The sequence below is a fragment of the Mytilus californianus genome, unplaced genomic scaffold, assembly GCF_021869535.1.
Source record: "Mytilus californianus isolate M0D057914Y unplaced genomic scaffold, xbMytCali1.0.p SCAF_5, whole genome shotgun sequence".
Lineage (NCBI taxonomy): Eukaryota > Metazoa > Mollusca > Bivalvia > Mytilida > Mytilidae > Mytilus > Mytilus californianus.
The window spans coordinates 33,206,958-33,228,047 of record NW_026262701.1 but is presented as its reverse complement, the minus strand read 5'-3'; the positions used below and the strand labels follow the sequence as shown (position 1 = coordinate 33,228,047).

The 21,090-nt window shown below is 31.9% G+C and overlaps 1 protein-coding gene across 1 annotated transcript; it reads left to right on the top strand.

Annotated features, from left to right (window-relative positions):
• Window positions 1-818: 818 nt before the first annotated feature.
• LOC127700917 (dysbindin protein homolog) lies at window positions 819-15,719 on the top strand. Its single transcript, XM_052204638.1, has 8 exons — window positions 819-919; window positions 1,516-1,617; window positions 4,087-4,147; window positions 8,112-8,244; window positions 10,093-10,248; window positions 11,425-11,565; window positions 12,257-12,388; window positions 13,995-15,719. Exons 1-8 carry the CDS (start codon window positions 891-893, stop codon window positions 14,309-14,311), a joined length of 1,071 nt encoding a protein of 356 aa, XP_052060598.1. The 5' UTR covers window positions 819-890; the 3' UTR covers window positions 14,312-15,719.
• Window positions 15,720-21,090: the final 5,371 nt, after the last annotated feature.

Here is a 21,090-nt window from a genome sequence, read left to right as displayed (position 1 = left end):
GCTGAAGTATTACACGTCGGGGGGAATGTCAACACATAACGAAATTTCAATTTTAGACGTTACCAATTATATATGAGGGTTGGTATGGGCCGTCCTCAAATATTTATTTTTAATTCTTTTTGTCCATAATGTGATTTTCCTTTCTTTTATATTTATCACCATTCAAATCTCTATTCTTTTAAGTTTAAATCAATTCAGGATATTTTCGTCTGTATTCTGTAAACCTCACCCAGACCCTCATATACTAGAAATTATTCTTGCAAAAAATTAATAATTTACCTGAATGGTCAAGTGATTCGATCGGAGAAGGCTTGTGAGTTGGGTAATCATCTATTCTACTGGTTTTGCTTGGGGTAGGATTATATAGATGTGCCAGCTTCAATTGTGTCGATTTCTTTGACTTCGACATATTGAGATTACTGAAAACTATCGCAAAGGGATCGGAATTTCCAATTAGAGGAGGAAAATGTTTCCATAAGTCTTTAACTCGCAAAGGGTATGAATCAATAACGGTAAAAAGACGATACAAGTCGGTACCTTAACGTTTAGTAGCGAGTCTGCTGCTGTGAAAATTGTTTAAAAGAAAAGTTTTTTTTATTTTTTATTTTTTTTTTACCGAGGCAACTGTCTCGGTTGCCTCAACGTAAGCTACGCCAATACTGTCCGTGCAATACTTTCTATCTTTGATCTTATTTTTTATTTTTTTTCATGATAGAATATCTCTGTATGTATTGTAAAATTAACGGCATTTGATTTTATGACAGAGATCTGCAAAAAATCCGGATCAGCGCCGTTATAAAGCAAGTTTTTAGTTTTTGTCACGTGACACACCATGTGACTGTACAAAATGGTAGACGAAAAAAAATGAAATTAAACAACTAGCAACAACTATGAGTGTTTTTAAAAGTATAGCAGCAGGGTAGGCATACACAGTATTTACACCAACAACAAAAAAAAATCACATTTGTTACTTTTATTTTGTTGTCATATTTCAATATGTTTACTTTGTCTTCATGGTCTGGGAATAAGGGTCACCTTTTGAGGCTCTTCCGTTACATCAGTCATCACATAGTACACATATTTATTAAAGCATCGATGATAATACACTACGCATCGCAAACAGACACTATAGGGAATACAACATTTTAAAAAAAATACAAAAGTAATGTTAGAAATATACACAACAGTGTGTACATTCACATATATTTACAGAGTTCATTAATTATTTGAAAACTAATATAGTGCATTTAAACATAAACATGATTAACATGTAATCAACTAATTAAAAATTTCCATTTTTGCCTTGTTAATTTGCTTTCTTTTTCTCATCTGGGTAAATATACATCTGATATTGCGAGTATTGCAGACTGGCATAATGCAAATGTCATGGTAACTTACTCAGTGTTTGAAGCAATTTAAAGAAATGATTTTTATATAGTATTAAAATGAACATACAACATGTATATACTGCTTATTGTGTACATCATACTCATATATATTTATTTATTTCAACAGACTAAAGTCTATCACATCCAGAGACACTGTCAAACAAGATATACCAATAGGGGTTTCAAAGTCAACTGTCAACTTTGATGCTGGTGCAGAACTTCTTGACAGGTAAGTACTGCAAAAATACTAATTACATCCCGGTCTCACTAATTAGCGACAAGAAGCGTCAAGAAGCGACAAGAAGAACAATATTAGCGACAAGAAGAAAAAATTAGCGACAAGAAAGTTTATTTACAATTAAAACAATAGATTTATAAAAAATAAATCACCTGATTATACTAAGGGCCAATAAAAATAGAGAAGAATGGCAGTTAAAAATTTAAAAAAATAGAAATTGACCCCCTTTTTTTATCCAAACATTCGTGTATACTTTTTTTTTAAAAATTTTTTTTATTAATAATGTAAATATTTGAACCTTTTATCATATTATGCCGACTCTACATACATATTGATTCATTCGAATAAAGCTCTAAAACATGATTTTGTGAAATTCTACACAAAAAATGATTGTTACTGGTTTTGAACTTTTTCCAAGAACAACAACCGTGATTAGCCAATCAAAGTCTGTGTTTCTCATGTTTGCATGATCACATTAATAAGGCTATCAAAATCATTGTTTCTGGTAATTATTGGGCATTACAAACAATGAGGAGTACACAAGCTGACCCTCCATATAAAAAAAAAAATCAAGTGAATGTTATGTCAGTGGTTGATAGGAAAACTGGTGTAACATTCATATTAGTCAATTGAATATATTCGGGGGAAAATGAAGTAATGATGTAATAGATTTGTATGCGTGGAAATGCAATACCAGACTCCTAGCGGATTCTCCGGACCAAATATCAAGTGACTGACTGACGGATGGACGGACAGAGGTAAAATTATGTCCCTGTTTCCACGAAGAGCCTCTGAGGTATGATGGCAAGGTATCCTACAAACTTGGAAAAATCAACAACGATCTCCTAACACCCCTAACTTACGCCCTAAGGGATTCATAATGAGATTTTATTTTTTTGATTTTCGGAGGTCGTACCAGACTTTATATATACTGTTTTTGCCGCACACCACTAAAATCAGAATGAGATGCTTGTACGAAGTTATGTTTATTTTCTTGGGATCCCATGTAATACGGTAGTACGGGTCGGGGGCCTTGATGGTTTATGCATACTTTGGCAAAATTTTAGGTTGCAAGTGAGAAATATATATAGACACAGATATATTAAATAATGATACAAATTAATAAACTAACCTTTTCGCTTGAAACAGTATTTCTATCATTCATTAAGAATGGATCTAACCTGGACTGTTTTCTTGGCCGTGTCATGATAAAATAACCAACCCAACATTCACCTACTTTGTGGGAAAGTGAGTTAGGGATGTTTTGAAACTTCGATTGTCAAAGAAATTGTTTATTAAAACTGTAAATATAATGTAACAATCGTTTTTACTTTAACTGCTAAAAGCCTATAATACTTGTCATCAAACACATCACCGCATTTGACACATTCCTTTGAAGTATATAATATTTATAGAACTTAAATAAACCGTAGTTCAGTTGATGAGTAATCAATTCACGTTGGTTCTGTTAAACTTACTATTTATAATATAATTTGAATGTTAAAACAGATGGAATGCGACGACTTTAATTTTTGTCGTCTCTTTAGATACTTTATTAAGCTGAGGACAACCCATGCTTTACAAATTTTAGGGGGGCGCACTCCCGCCACGCCCCTGCCTGTATCCGCCCGTGCAATGCTACCATAAAGATAATAAATAGTAGCTTATGGGCATTACACTTATTGTAACAGATCATACATTGTTGGTATTAAATTATCAAATCATTTTATGTACAAAATAATGTCTTTTATTTTTCACAAGGTCTGAGGAATCAGACAAATGTCCTTCTTTGTCCATATTTTTAAATTTGAAAAGTCGAGTAACTTTAATATTCCTACACAAAAAAATATTTTGTGGTATTCTAGCTACATGTTCATGCATCATTTCTACACAATAATATAAGTACAAGAATTATGCGAATAAAAAGAAGACAAGGGCTTATTAGCTCATCATCAGTAAACCATAAAAAAAAGATATGACACTTTTTCTAGACTACAAAAGAGTGTGCACTAAAAAAAACCACTGCAATACATTGTAACCTGTGAAATTGTTAAGCACTAAAACCCCATGGAGATTTTCAAAATTTGGAAGGTACGGACTTGTAGTTTTTGATATCATAAGCAAGCAATAGCTCTCAGTTCAACTTGTTTTTTTTTTTTTTTATGATATTAAAATAGATTATATGTTAATCTCTATATATACTTATATCTAAGCAGCAAAAATATTACACATACTGTACATGTAGTGTTCAACATGATCCATATCAAGAAACTAAAACTGGTTTTTTTTTTACATATCATAATTTCAGATATTAGCATAATTCTAGAAAATTACAGTAATGTAGGATAGCAAGGAGTTTACCCACTTTGTTCTTTTGAGCCCAGAAGCACTTTGTTTTATATCTTTGTTGTTGTATTTTTAAAAAAATTTTATCTGTCATTTTATATAATTTTTGTACAGTTACCAGGAAATTTGGAAGGAACTCCATGACAATTGTCAACAAAATGCAAGGAGAGCAGAGGTTTGTAAATGATTCACTTGGACTTTGACATAGTACATTAACAGTTGTTCCTAAATATCATTATTAAAAACCTGCGTAAATTCAAATGTATTGACCATTTCTTAAGTATTTATCATCAAGTGTATTTTGCTACTGGAAAATTAAATTTTTTCTTATTATTTGTTAAATAGTAATTTGTAATTTTAATTGTCGTACAAAAAAGTAGATTTTTAGCTCACATGGCCAAATGGGCCAAGTGAGCTTTTCTCATCACTTGGCGTCCGTCGTCAGTTTACTTTTACAAAAATCTTCTCCTCTGAATCTACTGGGCTAAATTTAACCAATCATTATTAGGATATCTAGTTTAAAAAAGGTGTCCGATGATCCTGCCTGTCAACCAACATGGCTGCCATGGCTAAAAATAGAACATAGGGTAAAAATGCAAGTCTTGTCTATTATTTTGAAAACCATTATGAGTAGAGAAAATCTGACAGGAACAAAAATGTTCAGAATGTTGAGCTCTAAAAATTGTCCATATTCATCAAAATTAACAGACGACTTCTAATTGGAGTTATTGCCCTTAAATCAGTGTTCTCCCCAGGTTTTTTGGATAGCACCAGGGTAACGCGTGTGGACTTCTTGGTGAAATATTTCATGCAATCAGTTGTGTCGTGTTGCGTCGCGTCGCTTAGCTCAAGTTAATGTAGTTTTTATGTCTCTTGTTTTGTTTTAACACTGTGGTACTGTGTTATGTTGACATTGATTCAGAAAATTATTGGTAAAAAAGAAGTAAATCAAACAAACAGTTTGTATACTTTAATATTTTTTTTAAATAAATAAATTATGATTCATAATAAAATATTCATCTGAATTTAAAGTAATTAAATCTTTTGTAAAATCCAAAATCAATAAAAATAAAATATCATTCAAAAGAGAACAAAAATGCTCAATTTAAAAAACTTTCTAGTTTCTAGAAAAAAGTTGTTGTGTGTGAAAGGATTTACGTCATAAGAAGACATAAAATTAACAAGAACAATTGCAAATATTGTTTTATTATTTGAACCACTTTCTATCTTAGATTTTGATAAAAAGAAATTTTTCATAAATTTTAAAACATTTTGCCTTAGATTTCATGTAAATATTAAACTTTCTTGTCTTTGGTGATAATCAAACATAGATACAGACTTTATACTGCCCTAAAATCTGAATCTTTATTTGTCATGAACCATTTAAAAAGAATTCCTAAATCTATAAATTTATCTTGGGTCTATAAGTAACCATATTAAATGTCAACAACTAAGTCTCCCTATTTTCCCGCCTAAATGACAGGAAGTAGATATAAATAGATTTAACATGTGCTTATGGATAAAATTGTAAGATTACTTCTGTTATTCATTAATTATGGATATAGATATCCAGTTTGAAGGTACAGTCATGCATTTTATTTATAAAATATAATAGATTGCAATTAATTGTAAATAAACTTGAATATTCTACGTGAACTAACTGGGTCATGTGATATGTACAGACAGCTACTACAGTTTGAAACCCGACTATCATGCAATAACTATGTCATAATTAAAGATAATATTGGCAATGGTTTAATCAGAGACATATAATATAAGAATTGGGAAATGTATAGTTGTCCATTATACGTAAAGAGCCACCATTATGATGTACAAAAAATGTACCTATCGGGTCAAGACACTGTTTGTGTACAAAGTATTTGCCGACTTGTCACAGGTCAGTGCTTGGGTGGAGAGTGAAGCCATAAAATAGTTATCTGTGATCATAAAGTTATGAACTCTTAATTAAAACACAAAAGAATCATGTTACAAGTGTTAATTACATCGATTAAATCCAATCAACAAGGTTAACTTCATAAGGTAAATCGATCACGTGGTGTAAACAATCTGTGTTGAACTGGTTTGAACTGGTCAAAATTAACCTGGAATTTTATACCGCACGGAAAAGATTTAATAAGTCGTTTAAAACTTTACCGATTTACGATTTTTTAACTGAAAATTTTAGCACCACGGAGAAAAATTATACATCGCGGTAAGAACGATACAACCACGGTAAAAAATTATACATCGCGGGCCCGCGGTCCTTTAAGGGCCTGGGGAGAACACTGCCTTAAATGACAAATTTTACCATTTTTTTCAATTTTATATGACATATGGTTTCCGGACAATAACTTTAGTATAAGTGAATGGATCTCTATGAAATTTAAGCACAAGGTTCATAGTAGAAAAGGAAGGTTGAGTTTGATTTTGGGGGTTATGGTCCCAACTGTTTAGGAATTTGGGGTAAAAAAGGGGCAAAAAAAGGTATTTTTCTAGTTTCCGGCCATTTACTTGTGTATAAGTGTATGGATCTCTATGAAATTGTACCACAAGGTTCCATACCACAAAGGGAAGGTTGGGATTGACTTTGGGGGTTATGGCCTAAACTGTTCAGGAATAAGGGGCAAAAAAAGGGGGAAAAACAAGGTTTTTCTGGTAAATGGACAATTACTTAAGTATTAGTCTATGGATCTCTATGGAAATTGAAACACAAGGTTCCATACCACAAAGGGAAGGTTGGGTTTGACTTTGGGGGTTATGGCTCTAACCGTTCAGGAATAAGGGGAAAAAGGGGGGGGAGGGGGTTAGGAACAAGGTTTTTCTGGTTCCGGACAAATACTTAAGTATTAGTCAATGGATCTCTATGAAATTGTACCACAAGGTTCCATACCACACACAGAAGGTTGGGGTCGATTTTGTGGGTTGTGGCTTTAATCGTTAAGAAACTAGAGGCTAAATAGGGGCCAAAAACAAGACTTTTCTAATACTGGCTAAGCTGGTTCTAACATAAATTATTTCTGATCTATATAAAGAAACAACAAAAACTGATATGACAGGAGATACTCACCAAACAGGGTGTGTAAATTATTATATTTAGTTTGTAAACAGATTTACTAAGTATTGCGCAACAGCAAAGTATTGCACAACAGCAAGAAATCTTCAATTGAAAATAAATACAAATCTTTTAACCAATTTCAATGAGAATTAATTTAAAGTCTTGAATTGTTAGAGGTTTTTATCATGTATTACTATATTGGATATTTGGACATTTTTGAATAGGTCTACATTGAGGTCCAAAGGGTCCAAAATTAGACTTTGTTTGATTTCATCAAAAACTGAATTATTGTGGTTCTATGATATGCTGAACCTAACTGTGCATTCAGATTTTTAATTTTGGGCCCTGTTCTACAAGTTCCACAAATAAGTTCACATTGTTGAAATCATCAGCCGACTCCTTATTAGAGTTATCGCCCTTTGATGATGATTTTTACCAATTTTTTTGTGTTTTTGTCTTATATCTTACAAATTATAATAGATAGATAGAACTGAAATAAGCAAAAATGATCAGTAAGACAAGATCTACAATTAAGACAATATAGAGGAAATCATCTGACGTCTCCTTGGAGTTATTGTCCTTTAATGACCATTTTTATCATTTTTTGGGGGTTTTGCCTTACATGATAAAAATTATAATAAATAGATAAAAAGACACTTTGAATAACAAAAATGATCAGCAAGGCAAGATCTACTAACTAGTCACATTTCGCTGATATAGGTAGTAGGCTGTCACTCTTTATAGGAGTGATTGCCCAGCCCCTTAGATAAGGATTTTTTTACCCTCTTTTGTGTTTTGAGCAAAAACTAAAGAAGATAGAGAGAAACTAAACAGACTAAATAATCAGCAATACAAGATCGACAAAACAGATTTTTGTCATGAATTCTATTCTCGTGTACAATGTTCAATAGCAGAAAAGGAAGGAGTGTCCTTTGTTGAATATGCACATAGACTAAGGTGAGCGACACAGGCTCTTTAGAGCCTCTAGTTTTAATTGTACCTACCCAACATGCTTTTCATTGTAATATGAATTGACTTTAGATCATGAAGATGTTATTGTATTTCAACACACATTATTTTGTAGGATACTGATAGCCAGATAACAGAGCTGTACATTAGATATGACAGACAACAGGAAATGATGTCACAGTTACATGAAAGTCTAGTTTCCTTACCAATACTGGTGTCTCATTTACAACAAGCTACAGATTTACTAGGTGAGATCCAGTCAATAGGTGGTAGGGGATAGGAATTAACTGCTAAACTGTAGAACTGTAAACCTAGTGGTGGATAGTGTCTTATTTAAGAAATAATTCATGGGGGCTTGAATATATCGTGATTTTACCACGGGTTGGCCCTTTATGACAAATATTTTACCCTGAGCGATAGCGAGGGGTAAAATATCGGCATAAAGGGACAACCCGTGGTAAAAACACGATATATTCAAGCCCCCATGAATTATTTCGATTTTAATAGGACAAATACGGCAATTGTTTTGGATCAAAGCGCTCTAGATGAAGGCATTATTTGCCGTTCCCATAAATAAACGCACTATTAAATTGACGTAAAAGACCGGAGCAAACTGAATAAATGACATGCTTAAACTATTTACAATAACATATTTAGATAGGTTTGGATGAATCTAAATGATAATTGTACTTATATGTCTTATATGTAAACAAAAAATGGCTTATATAACACATTTTTGCATCGTTTGTTTACGTTTCCTTGTTGTGATGATTTTCGGTTTCACAAGCGTGTATTTTCCCGTAAAATGCTTATATTCTTACGTCATCGTTCTATGACGTCGGGTAGCTCATTCATAAAAAAACATATGACGCGGGAGTACGATTGGAACAGCCGAAACAATATATTCATATTTTACCATATTTTTTTTGTCATGCTTGAAGATATTGACTTGATATTTGTTATATATTTTACACCATGACAAGTTATAGACCAAGTTAGCATTTTGTTCCAGTACAATGAATTTTTAACCGGTAGTGGACTATGTATTGCCAGGTAATACTCACAGAATGCTTGTTATATTTATTCTAATTTTTGTGGTTTGCAGAAAAAAAAATCTTTTTTAGGTAATTGAATTGGTGTTTTAATATACTTCAAGTATTATAAATGATTTTTGTCCTTTGGTTTTAACAGAGTTGTAACTTGGAAATTTTGGTTAATAATATGTAATTTGTGTTACTATAGGGTTCAACATTTCTGACCATAACAAATTAAATAAAAGGATAAGAGGAATTAGCAATAACATTGGACAGTACAAAACCACAGTAAACACCACCACCTGACTCCCTCAAAAATATACATGTAAATACCAAAATAAAAACAACATCATGCAAAAATCATAACCAATCCTAGACAATATTACTTGCAGTGAGGAAAAGTTAAATTTCAAAGGTTAACGGCAAGGACACAGTGTTTGTCACAGCAGCTTTAGAATAAATTGAAAAATGAAAGATCATATCTCTGAATAATTATTAATAATTTTTGAATCATAAATCATCTGAACCCTCTGTTATTCCTTATTGGTTATCTTTTTTTTGTTCATCTATTTTCTCAGAGGAGTTGTTTGTTGATAGTTGGTGTGGTCTTTTGAACTTTCCAATATTTTTGATAATTCCTTTTATCTATTTATTTGTTGTCTTAAATCTTTACCAACCTTTTAAGGAAAATGTCCATTTAGTTGTACAAATTTATATTCTATAGATGTTGATATCAATTGCAAACGGACCAGGTGGTTGTGTGGTCATATTCATCACAGATAGACAGAAATGTTGGGGATTTTTTGTGTCTGGATAATGTCCTTCAAAACCTTTAAAAATGCAGATAAGATAGGATGTTGACTACAAACTGTTCTGTGTTTACTTTTGGTTTAGTTTACATATACATGTGCTTCTTTTGAAGCACCATAAATCATTTTATTTTTATTTAGAGTCTTATATAGATCATACAGTATTAACTTTCTATTTCTTGCATATTTTAAAATCATTTACTCTTTGTTATTTTTATTTTATGATGATCTTGCAAACATTGTATATTAAAAGCATCATTAGAAGGAGAATATGAAAAAGTCAATTCAGCTTTAATACAACTAGAAGATGTAATTGAAGAAAAAGAACTGCTGAATGCACAGGTCATTGACACTCAGAAACTGTCCTCATATAATCAGAGAAAACAAGATGAACTAGAAAATTGTAAAGGTAACTGTAGACACAAGTCATTAACACTCAGAAACTGTCCTCATAAAATCAGAGAAACAAGATGAACTAGAAAATTATAAAGGTTACTGTAGACACAAGTCATTAACACGCAGAAACTGTCCTCATATAATCAGAGAAAAGATGAACTAGAAAATTGTAAAGGTAACTGTAGCCACAAGTCTTTGACACTCAGAAACTGTCCTCATATAATCAGAGAAAATAAGATGAACTAAAATTGTAAAGGTAACTGTAGACACAAGTCATTAACACTCAGAAACTGTCCTCATATAATCAGAGAAAACAAGATGTTTTGTAAGGTAACTGTAGACACAAGTCAGAGACAATTTTCTAGTTCATCTTGTTTTTTCTGATTACATGAAACTGTCCTCATGTAATCAGAGAAAACAAGATGAACTAGAAAATTGTAAAGGTAACTGTAGACACAAATCATTAACACTCCGAAACTGTCTGCCCTCATATAATCAGAGAAAACAAGATGAACTAGAAAATTGTAAAGGTAACTGTAGACACAAGTCATTAACACTCAGAAACTGTCCTCATATAATCAGAGAAAACAAGATGAACTAGAAAATTGTTAAGGTAACTGTAGACACAAGTCATTGACACTCAGAAACTGTCCTCATATAATCAGAGAAAACAAGATGAACTAAAAAATTGTAAAGGTAACTGTAGACACAAGTCATTGACACTCAGAATAGAATCTGTCAGCATATAATGTTTAGATTGAAGTTAGAAAGTTCCTTATCATGTGTTTGAAGCAATGACTTATGTTCTTTAAGAGTAAGTAAACACATTATTCATAAAAAGTTCTTTTTTGCAGTTTTGAAAAAAAACACCATTTTTGTATAATTTAACACAAAATAAGGGATCTCCTTATTAAAACCATCAAAGAGAAATGTTTTGAGGGAAGATTTACTTTAGCTACTTTACCTACCTTCCCATTATTCACTGGTATACCTCTTTCATTGTGAAAAAAACGTACTAGTATATAACATACATGTAGATCAAATATCTTCACTTTTATATTTATTCAACTTGTAAATGTAAAATGGTAATAAGTATACATTTCCGTTCTAAATTTTGTATGGCCACTTTCAGCACCTCCTTATTTTGTTAATTTTTTTTCATTTTATGCTAATGTTTGAATTTTTTTAGTTCAGTTAGCTAGAGACCATGCTAAAAAGATACATGACTATGAGAAAAGAAAGAAAAACATACAGAAAGAAAGAGAAGAAGCTTTCCAGGATGCATTTGAAGATGATCTTGATTATTACAAAACATATGGTCGTGTTGATAGTAAGTTTCCCTTTTTCTTTTGATGTCAAAGGCTCAGTGCTAGTGCAACTTTTTTCAGGCATTTAGACAGATATTTAGGCACAGTACCCTGTATATAACAGTTTAATATATGCCCATGGTTATTGATTCCATCTGTTTGCCTCTTTTATGTTCATCTTGTTGTGTTGTAACAACTCCGTTGATCACTGTCTTCTAAATAAAAGAAAAAAAACTTTCTTTTTTTTTTTTTTTTTTTTTTTTTTTTTTTTTTTTTTAAATAGATACTTGTTTATTCCAAAAAATTTCCTGTTTACATTTTCCTCAGTTGCCCAGGATGCAAACTGGGGATTCCCGTTTACATTTAAAACCAACTGTCCGGGAAGCAGGAGGCTGAAAAAAGTGCACTGTATTAACAGAAAAAGTAGTACATGCATAATAATACTTATTATTCTATTATATGACAATGAATGAAAAAGAACATCTTTCTAGAATGTAATACTAGTAATAAATAATATAACATTATAACATAATCGAGTGCACCTCTAAACCATGGATTACCTAATACAAATTAAAGAGACATAAAAGGCAGACCACATAACATCGTGACTGTTATCTCCTAGAAAACTTTCTAAGTAGAGTAGTTTGAGATGAAAGAAGCAAAAAAATGGCATTCACATTTGTTGATCTTTAAAATATCTTGTATACATTACAGAAGTATCTGTGACAAGTTCAGAGGGAAGTAAAAAGGTTGATATAGCTGATGTTTCATTTGAAGAAGAAGATGATGTATTAGATGAATTCCTTGGATCAACTGAAGTAACACCTGCAAATGAAAACTTACCAGGCATGTATGATATGAAAACAACGCCAAAAACGTTCCTAAAAATAAGCCAAAAAGGTCAACTTTGCCTGAGGAGGAAGAAACCTCAGTATCTTAATTATTTCTTAATTTATAAATATTTCTTAGATATACATGATCTTTCAATAATAAAAATTTATAAAGTGCTCAAATAATGTTAAAAAATTATATTTGGACTTCTTTTATGGTTGATGGCTGTTATCTTTTTCTTGCATGAAGAGATATATTTTGTATCACACTGCACACAATGTGATACGAAAAAGTGATACGAAAACTGTGTTTATTTGATTGGCTTATCCAGCATCATGAGACGAAATAACGACATTTTCATTGGCTATTCGTTTGATCATTGATGACTTTCAAAGGTTAAGACGATGTACATTTCGTCCATGGCAACGGACATTATTATTCTTCAATAATATACAAAACTCTTAGACTTTTCACCTGAAAATCTGCTTTTTGTCAAATTTTATTACTTTCTGCAGCATGCAAAAAGTTTTAAAATGTCTGATGTTATTTGACGCTGGAATGGGACATATGACGTTATACTGGTGTGTGCAAAAACCAAGATCAACAATTTGCAGATTTTTTTTTAATTTTACCCAATGAGAGTGTTGACCATAAGAGAAATAGGTTTAAAAACTCATGATAATGCTTAATATTAACTCTCGTTATTTAATTTAAATAGTAATAATAAACTTTCTGAAAGGCTTGTTTCTTATTATATTGAAATTGAATAACTCAAGTTGATATCAAGCGATATCCAATTCTCTCTCATTATGAAACCTACAATTATTGAGTACCACTTTCATAAATAAACTCATTATGAATTTGAAAAAAAAATCGAATTGTGAGAATACAAGATTAACATGTCAACATCCAGAAGTTGTTGTTGGGTTGCTGTCTCATTGGTGCAAGGCTTAGAAATTGGACACTTGTAGATCCTTAGTTTTAGCAAATCTCATCATCTTTTAGTGATTCATATAAAAAAGATCAGTAAAGTAAAAGTAAAAAATTAATTGCTGTGAAGTTGGTTACAAAGAGCTTAACATGAAAAAGTATAAAAAAAATTATTGGTTTACAGTATTCCTTACATAATTTAAAAGTGGACTTTTATAAATGGCAAATGCTTTGTTTACTTGATTGTACTTTAATATTACATATGGTGTAGCATTCTGCTTTTTTAATTGGTTATTATTATCACGTAAAATACACTGTAAAATACACAGAAAGAACATAGAGGTCCATTTCCATAATACACTATTTACTGGACATATGTAATATATAAATTTATGACTTTCACTCTGGGAATAAGTTAAATATGGACCTGTTCGATTATATTGCACCTCGGACTTCATACTTAGTCAATATAATCTGAACAGGTCCATATATAATGTATTGATCTCCTGAAAAGTCCTTAATTGATAAATATATATTCTTTTTCTTCATTTTAAGTGTACACATAAATACTTCAATTTCACACCTTATTCAGATTTTCACTATCTCACCTTGTCCCACCCATATATTATTTTGAGATTGTTTATGAAAATTCCAAAAATCAAACAACATTTGAATATTGAATATTTAACAGAGTCAAATGAAGAAACAGAAAACATGTTTAGTGAAGATGATTATATTCCAAAGTTAGATGAAGAATCAGATTTTATAAAATCTGGGGATACTGCAACAAGTGACAGTGATGTTGACAATAGACAAGCAAACAAACTGGAACAGCAAAATTCAATACAAACTTGGATAAACAACAGCAGTCCCAAAGAAAAAGGGTCAGGTGAAGGTCATGAGGCAAAGAACAATTCGACAAATAGTGGAGGAGAAAAGACAGATCAAGAAAGTGATGCTCCTGAAAAAACAGAACAAAATAAAGATACTTCTACTGAGAAGTCTTAATATTTGTAATTAAATACAGTGTACGCATTCCAAAAATGTTGTTATTTTATTAATAGGACTACTTCTTGAGAAGCACTCTAAAGTTTATCATGTAAAGACAGATAGACTTGTGTAAATGTTAAAATTGTTTTTCTGCATTTTATTTATTGATAAGGACAAGTATTCTATAAACAAATACTTAGGTAATAGGAAATGAAAAAAACATACAACATTAATTGACCACTGGCTTGTATGTAGGAAGCAACCATTTAACTTCAAGGGGGGAGTTATGGTTTTTGTCTGAGTCAGAAAAATGTTTTTCTCGCAAAGCGCGGACATTTTTTATAGTTTTTCAACGCTATCAATCAACTTATTTTTTCCAAAATTTAACACTATAAGGTATGGGGAAAATCTGAATTCAGAATATTTTTTTTGTCATCTGCTTGACCACAATATTTTTTTTCATCAAATTGGGGATCAGAATATTTTTTTAGGAAAAAACCATAACACCCTTATTGAGAATGAAATATAAATTTTAGCCAATGTTTTTGAATTTCCTTCCAGTTTTAGAAATGGAAGACTTTCTTTGTTCTTAAATTCAGAGCAAAGGCAACTACCATACCTAAGATTTAATTGAAAAAAAAAGTTTTTGCTTATAATTTTCTTTGAAACCGAATTAAAGTATGATAATGCATTAGATTATGTTTTATTTGATATAATACATTAGTAACAATTGAAATGATTCAACTACTTCTTGCCACTGGTTCAGATGTATTCTGTTTTCAGTTGGATATGTTAAAAGACCTAGCTATTGCTCAAGTCACAATTTAGTATGGAAAAATATTTTAATATAACAGCAAATTGTGCTTCTCAAGAATTAGTCCTGCACATCGTTTGATAATGTCAGTAAATGCTTTATTCATAAATAGAACTGGACGATCAGTTAGAACATTTTTTAAACTTCTTTTCGGGAACATCATTTTTTTTAAGCTTGACCTGTACAACCACCCCATGAAATATTGATATAAAAGAAGAGATGCAGATATCAAAAAAACTTACTGGGGATTCATTTATTTTCATGGGTACCAAATTTGATGGTTGAGGCAAACTTGAATTTTTGTGGATATTTGATTCCCTGGTTTTGCAAATGTCAGCATACAAGCCTAAACAAAGTTTATACTTCGCTTAACATTTAAATTCTTGTTGAACCGATAAAAACGCAAAATCCAAAAAATTATACCGCCCGAATAATGATTAATCCACAGTTGTGAAACAACTTGTATCGCATTTATTGACATTGCTTATTTGTTATATATGACCATATTATTTTTCTTTTTAAAAGCTTTTAACATGTTTAATGCAATGGGAACAATGTTTAATCTAGTTTTCTTTAGCTTCTTTATGAAATAAAAAAAATATATATTGTGAATTTGTTCTGAATATATATATCAGTGCCATTTGCAAGAATCTTCATGATAAAGTGCCTAGACAAATGAATTTTGATGAAAAGGGTTGTCCCATGTAGAGGTTAGTAGCACCATTGATATATTCTTCCCATGTTTTAGAGAGCACATGATAGCTTAGTTAAAGACTAAAATGACTTTTCACAGACAGCTCTTGCTTATGGCAAGTGAAAACAGAATTAATAAAAGTTGCAGGACTCCTAGAAGTTAATACTATGTAAATTGAACAGACAGTAAGTAGTGTGATACTCATTTTAGTGAAGATCATAAAAAACTCCTACCATACATTTATAGTTCTCATAATGATCCATAATATGCTTGAATATGCTGGTAAATATATCATATACTTAGTCAATCTCAATGCCAGGAAAAAACTTGATATATTCTGGTTGGGCATAAACTTTTAAGTAAGTGATAGATAAACATAAAAAAGGGGTGACAGGTACCAAAGGGCGGAAAAAAATCATATGCCTAAGAGAGACTTAAACATGACAAAAAACATATGTCTCAGAGAGACTTACACAATCATGACAAAAAAATATGTCTAAGAGTGACTTACACATGACAGAAATCATGTGTCTAAGAGAGACTTACACAATCATGACAAAAATCATATGTCTAAGAGAGACTTACACAATCATGACAAAAAACATATGTGTAACAGAGACTTACACAATCATGACAAAAATCATATGTCTAAGAGAGACTTACACAATCATGACAAAAATCATATGTCTAAGAGAGACTTACACAATCATGACAAAAATCATATGTCTAAGAGAGACTTACACAATCATGACAAAAAACATATGTCTAATAGAGACTTACACAATCATGACAAAAATCATATGTCTAAGAGAGACTTACACAATCATGACAAAAATCATATGTCTAAGAGAGACTTACACAATCATGACAAAAATCATATGTCTAAGAGAGACTTACACAATCATGACAAAAACCATATGTCAAAGAGAGACTTACACAATCATGACAGAAAACATATGTCTAAGAGAGACTTACACAATCATGACAGAAAACATATGTCTAAGAGAGACTTACACAATCATGACAGAAAACATATGTCTTAGAGAGACTTACACAATCATGACAAAAAACATATGTCTAAGAGAGACTTACACAATCATGACAAAAATCATATGTCTAAGTGAGACTTACACAATCATAACAAAAAACATATGTCTAAAAGAGACTTACACAATCATGACAAAAATCATATGTCTAAGAGAGACTTACACTATCATCACAAAAATCATATGTCTAAGAGAGACTTACACTATCATCACAAAAATCATATGTCTAAGAGAGACTTGCACAATCATGACAAAAATCATATGTCTAAGAGAGACTTGCACAATCATGACAAAAATCATATGTCTAACAGAGACTTACACAAAAATCATATGTCTAAGAGAGACTTACACAATCATGACAAAAATCATTTGTCTAAGAGAGACTTACACAATCATGACAAAAAACTTATGTCTAAGGGAGACTTACACAATCATGACAAAAATCATATGTCTAAGAGAGACTTACACAATCATGACAAAAAACGACACAAGGAAGCAATTGCATGAATGACTAGGAAACAACAACATATGGACATAAACAATACAATAAATTTGGCAAAATAGCATATATGTGAGAAAAATATGGACTACTAGAAAGTGTCAAAGGGACAAGTTTTTATAGCTGTTCTGCAGTTAATTGAAGATCTATAGGAGGAATTAGTAGGTCCATAATTTACAGGAAAATAATTTCGTGTTACATTAACTTGCTTGTAGGGCCTTTTTTCTTATTGCTTGTGTTGCGATTTTAGGTTAAGATTGCAAACAGTGTTATCGAAACTCTACAGTTATGGCTTGGTTAGGTATATTTCAGCCACCATCTCTCAGATTTTATGTTAGTACATAATGCAGTGAGATGTCCATTCTTTAGATCATATCTTTGCCTATGTAATTTATTTATTGCATTTAAGCAGATTTCAAATTAACAGAACTTGTACGTGTGTTACGTTTCTTATCATTAAAACTATATTATTGAAAATTTTACAGAAAGTAGTGCACAGTGAACGAATCTATATGTTATCTATTCAAAATATTGACTTCATTCGATTCTTTGCATAATTCAATAACATATAAATTCTACAAAGGAAGACTCTTTACCAGCTTTCCTTACCGAAAAAAAGCCCTGCGGCAACTATTTGCTGCAAGTTTGCAGCAAACATTGCCGCAACCATTTTACCATGCAAATGAAGTTTGCGGCAAGCTTGCGGCAAACATGATTATGAAAATTGGATTTGCTGCAAACTTGCGGCAAACGTTTACTGCAAACTTGCGGCAACCATTTTACCATGCAAATGAAGTTTGCGGCAAGCTTGCAGCAAACATAATTATGCAAATTAGATTTTCTACAAAGTTTGCGGTTAGCTTGCCATGTTATCATCAGATTTTCTGCTAACAAATGTCAAATATCTATTTTCTTGCAATCTTTATAGCTAAAAAAAAGAATATACCACTGTTTCTACATATTCGTTAAAATGCAGACAATGAAGAACTGCATCACTCTTTCACTTTCAATTTCTAATTCGGTTGGTACATTTATTTGTATAATCAACACAAGACGGAAAGCATTTGGAAAATCTAAATTTATTTGTTTTAAATTGTTTATAGGTCCGGATCCTCTGGCTGTGACTCTGGTGCCCTCTTTGTTCTCACTGCTCTCGTCATTGTTGCTTTTTTAGCATTCAGGGCAAAAATGACATCCTTACTGTCCATTGACAATTAAGATAGTGCATATGTTGAAAAGAAGAAAAAACATGTATCAGTTTAAATGAGTTCTAGAGCTGGCATGCATATGTCAGAATCTGCTAGTCGTCCTTTGTTAATTTATGTATCATTGTCATTTTGATTAGTTTATTTTGTTACCTATTCTGACATTGGACTCGGACTTCTTTTAAACTGAGTTTTACTGTGCATATTGCTGTATGTTTGTTTTTTTCTACATTGGATAGAGGTATAGGGGGAGGGTTGATATCTCACTAAACATATTGAACCCCGCTGCATTTTTGCGCCTGTCCCAAGTCAGGAGCCTCTGACCTTTGTTAGTTTTGTATGTTTTTTTTTAATTTTAGTTATTTATATGTTTTACAGTTTAGTATGACGTACATTTTCACTGAAGTCTGAAGTAGTACACATTTTTTTTAAGGGGCCTGCTGAATTCTGCCTCCGGGTGCGGGATTTTCTTGCAGTGTTGAAGACCAATTTGTGGACCAGCTGTTTTTTTAACCATTGGTAGGATTGTTATTTCTTTGATACGTTCCCCATTTGCATTCTCAATTTTATTATATTCATCTCTTTTAGAGTTAACATTTATAAGGAAACAAGAATGTGTCCATAGTACACGGATGCCCCACTCGCACTATCATTTTCTATGTTCAGTGGACTGTGAAATTGGGATCAAAAACTCTAATTTGGCCTTAAATTTGTGCTCGCAAGCACTATGATTTAACATTTGGGTAGCAGAGTGGACGAACAGGTTCATATCTTAATTATAATTATGCTTACACTTACAGCTCTGAAACTGCTCAACAAATACCCATCGAACCTGTACATGATCTTTATAGGGAAGTGTAATATATAACTTTCATTTTTCAATTTGAAGGATTATGCATTATCTCATACACTACTCTTAATTAAGTCGTCAACAAACAAGAACAAAATTTTCAACGATAATAGCTTGTGTACAACTCTTCATAAGTCTGTATTATAATTACATCTAGAAATTGGCAATTCGGGTCGGTTGATAACTAAAAATTATGTCAAAAGTAATGTATTCCATTTTTCAATTATGAACTTTCCATTTCTGTGTAGAATCATTCCAACAAATCATTCATATGGCGTGTATATCTCACAGTTGATATGACATTCAAGGGTCTTCGTTTCCTATCAGGATTCATTTATGGGGGGCAAGGATTTGTATAGTAAGAATCCTTGATGGGGGTTACTGCGTTCAAAGAAGCTATTGTATCAATGATTCCAATTGATCAAGTTGGAGTCTTCCCTTAATATTTTATAGACACCATCATGATTTTGATTACCATTATGGAAATCTGTCACAGATGACAACGGACATGTTCTTGTCTTGTCGTTGCTACACTCCAGTCTTCTTTTCCTCGATCGCGACATTTCGGAATGCGGCTTATCACCGGACTTTTACCTTACTGCCACTCAGTAGCATCACGACGAGTTTCCCTAGTGGAGTAGGAGGGACTGCTTGCCTTTCTGATTCTGAAGCACATGCACGAACCCTGGTTTTTAGTGTTATTTATGTGGCTCAGTCTTTAGTTTTCTATATAATCTTTTTTTGTTTTTATTTGTTATTTCGGCGTTTATTGATTTTTTTTATTGTCTCCTTGTTTCTTTTTTTTAAAAAACAATATTGCAATACATTTTGGGCAATTGATACGCTTGTGGATTTTGCGATAATAACTTTTTTGACACAGTTCGCAGTACAACGATCCTGGTTAGCAAGGTACTTCTAGGGAAATTTTGGGTCTTTTAGCTTTTCTTGTTATTTTTTTAATATTTTTTTATGATTTTATCTTTTTAACTTGGTGGTTGTATTTAGTTTTTTTTTTGCTGATGGACAACGGAAAGCTATGAACTATGACAAGTTTCATCGAAGGTACCAGGCTTTAAAGTTTAGACGCGCATTATGTATATATACATCAGTGGCACACGAATTAAAACAATTTGAAGGACAACCACATTATATATTCAGTTTTAGAGCACTGACAACCCAAACTCAAAATTTTTGTGCCTAATCTGGCTGAGCTCACCTCAATTCGATATCAGTTTTACTATTGTCAACTGTCCTTTCTTGAGTAGAAGAATACCGTCTGTTCTTCTCTATGACGTTTACGTATTTCGCGTACGGTTATTGCCAATATGACCATTAAACAAACGGGTATATTTAAAATAAACCAAATAAATTACTACAACAAGGTTAAATGTTCAACGATCGTTATTCATTGTTCCATTATACCGGTTATTAAAATTACTAGTGACGTTTTAGGCTCTACCAAAGATCGCACATGTCCTCTTTAATTCTGATTTTAGTTTTGAAATTATCTAACTCAACATATACAACACGACACTTACCAAAGAGGAAATTGTCAATAATATTAGGTCTGTTCTATGTTCCTTTAAACATTTCAACCAACGATGAAGAAATTGATCTTCCTTCATTGTATTGGATACCTAAGAATCCCAACAAACAACGGCATATTGCTGGGACTTCCAAGTGCTCCAT

What these genes read in the sequence shown, in the direction of transcription:
- LOC127700917 (XM_052204638.1), top strand. Translation starts at nt 891, where the DNA reads ATGAGTGTTTTTAAAAGTATAGCAGCAGG. An exon ending in TTTAAAAGTATAGCAGCAGG is followed by an intron (nt 920 to 1,515) that starts GTAGGCATACAC and finishes TTATTTCAACAG; the next exon opens with ACTAAAGTCTATCACATCCA. An exon ending in ACAAGCTACAGATTTACTAG is followed by an intron (nt 8,245 to 10,092) that starts GTGAGATCCAGT and finishes GTATATTAAAAG; the next exon opens with CATCATTAGAAGGAGAATAT.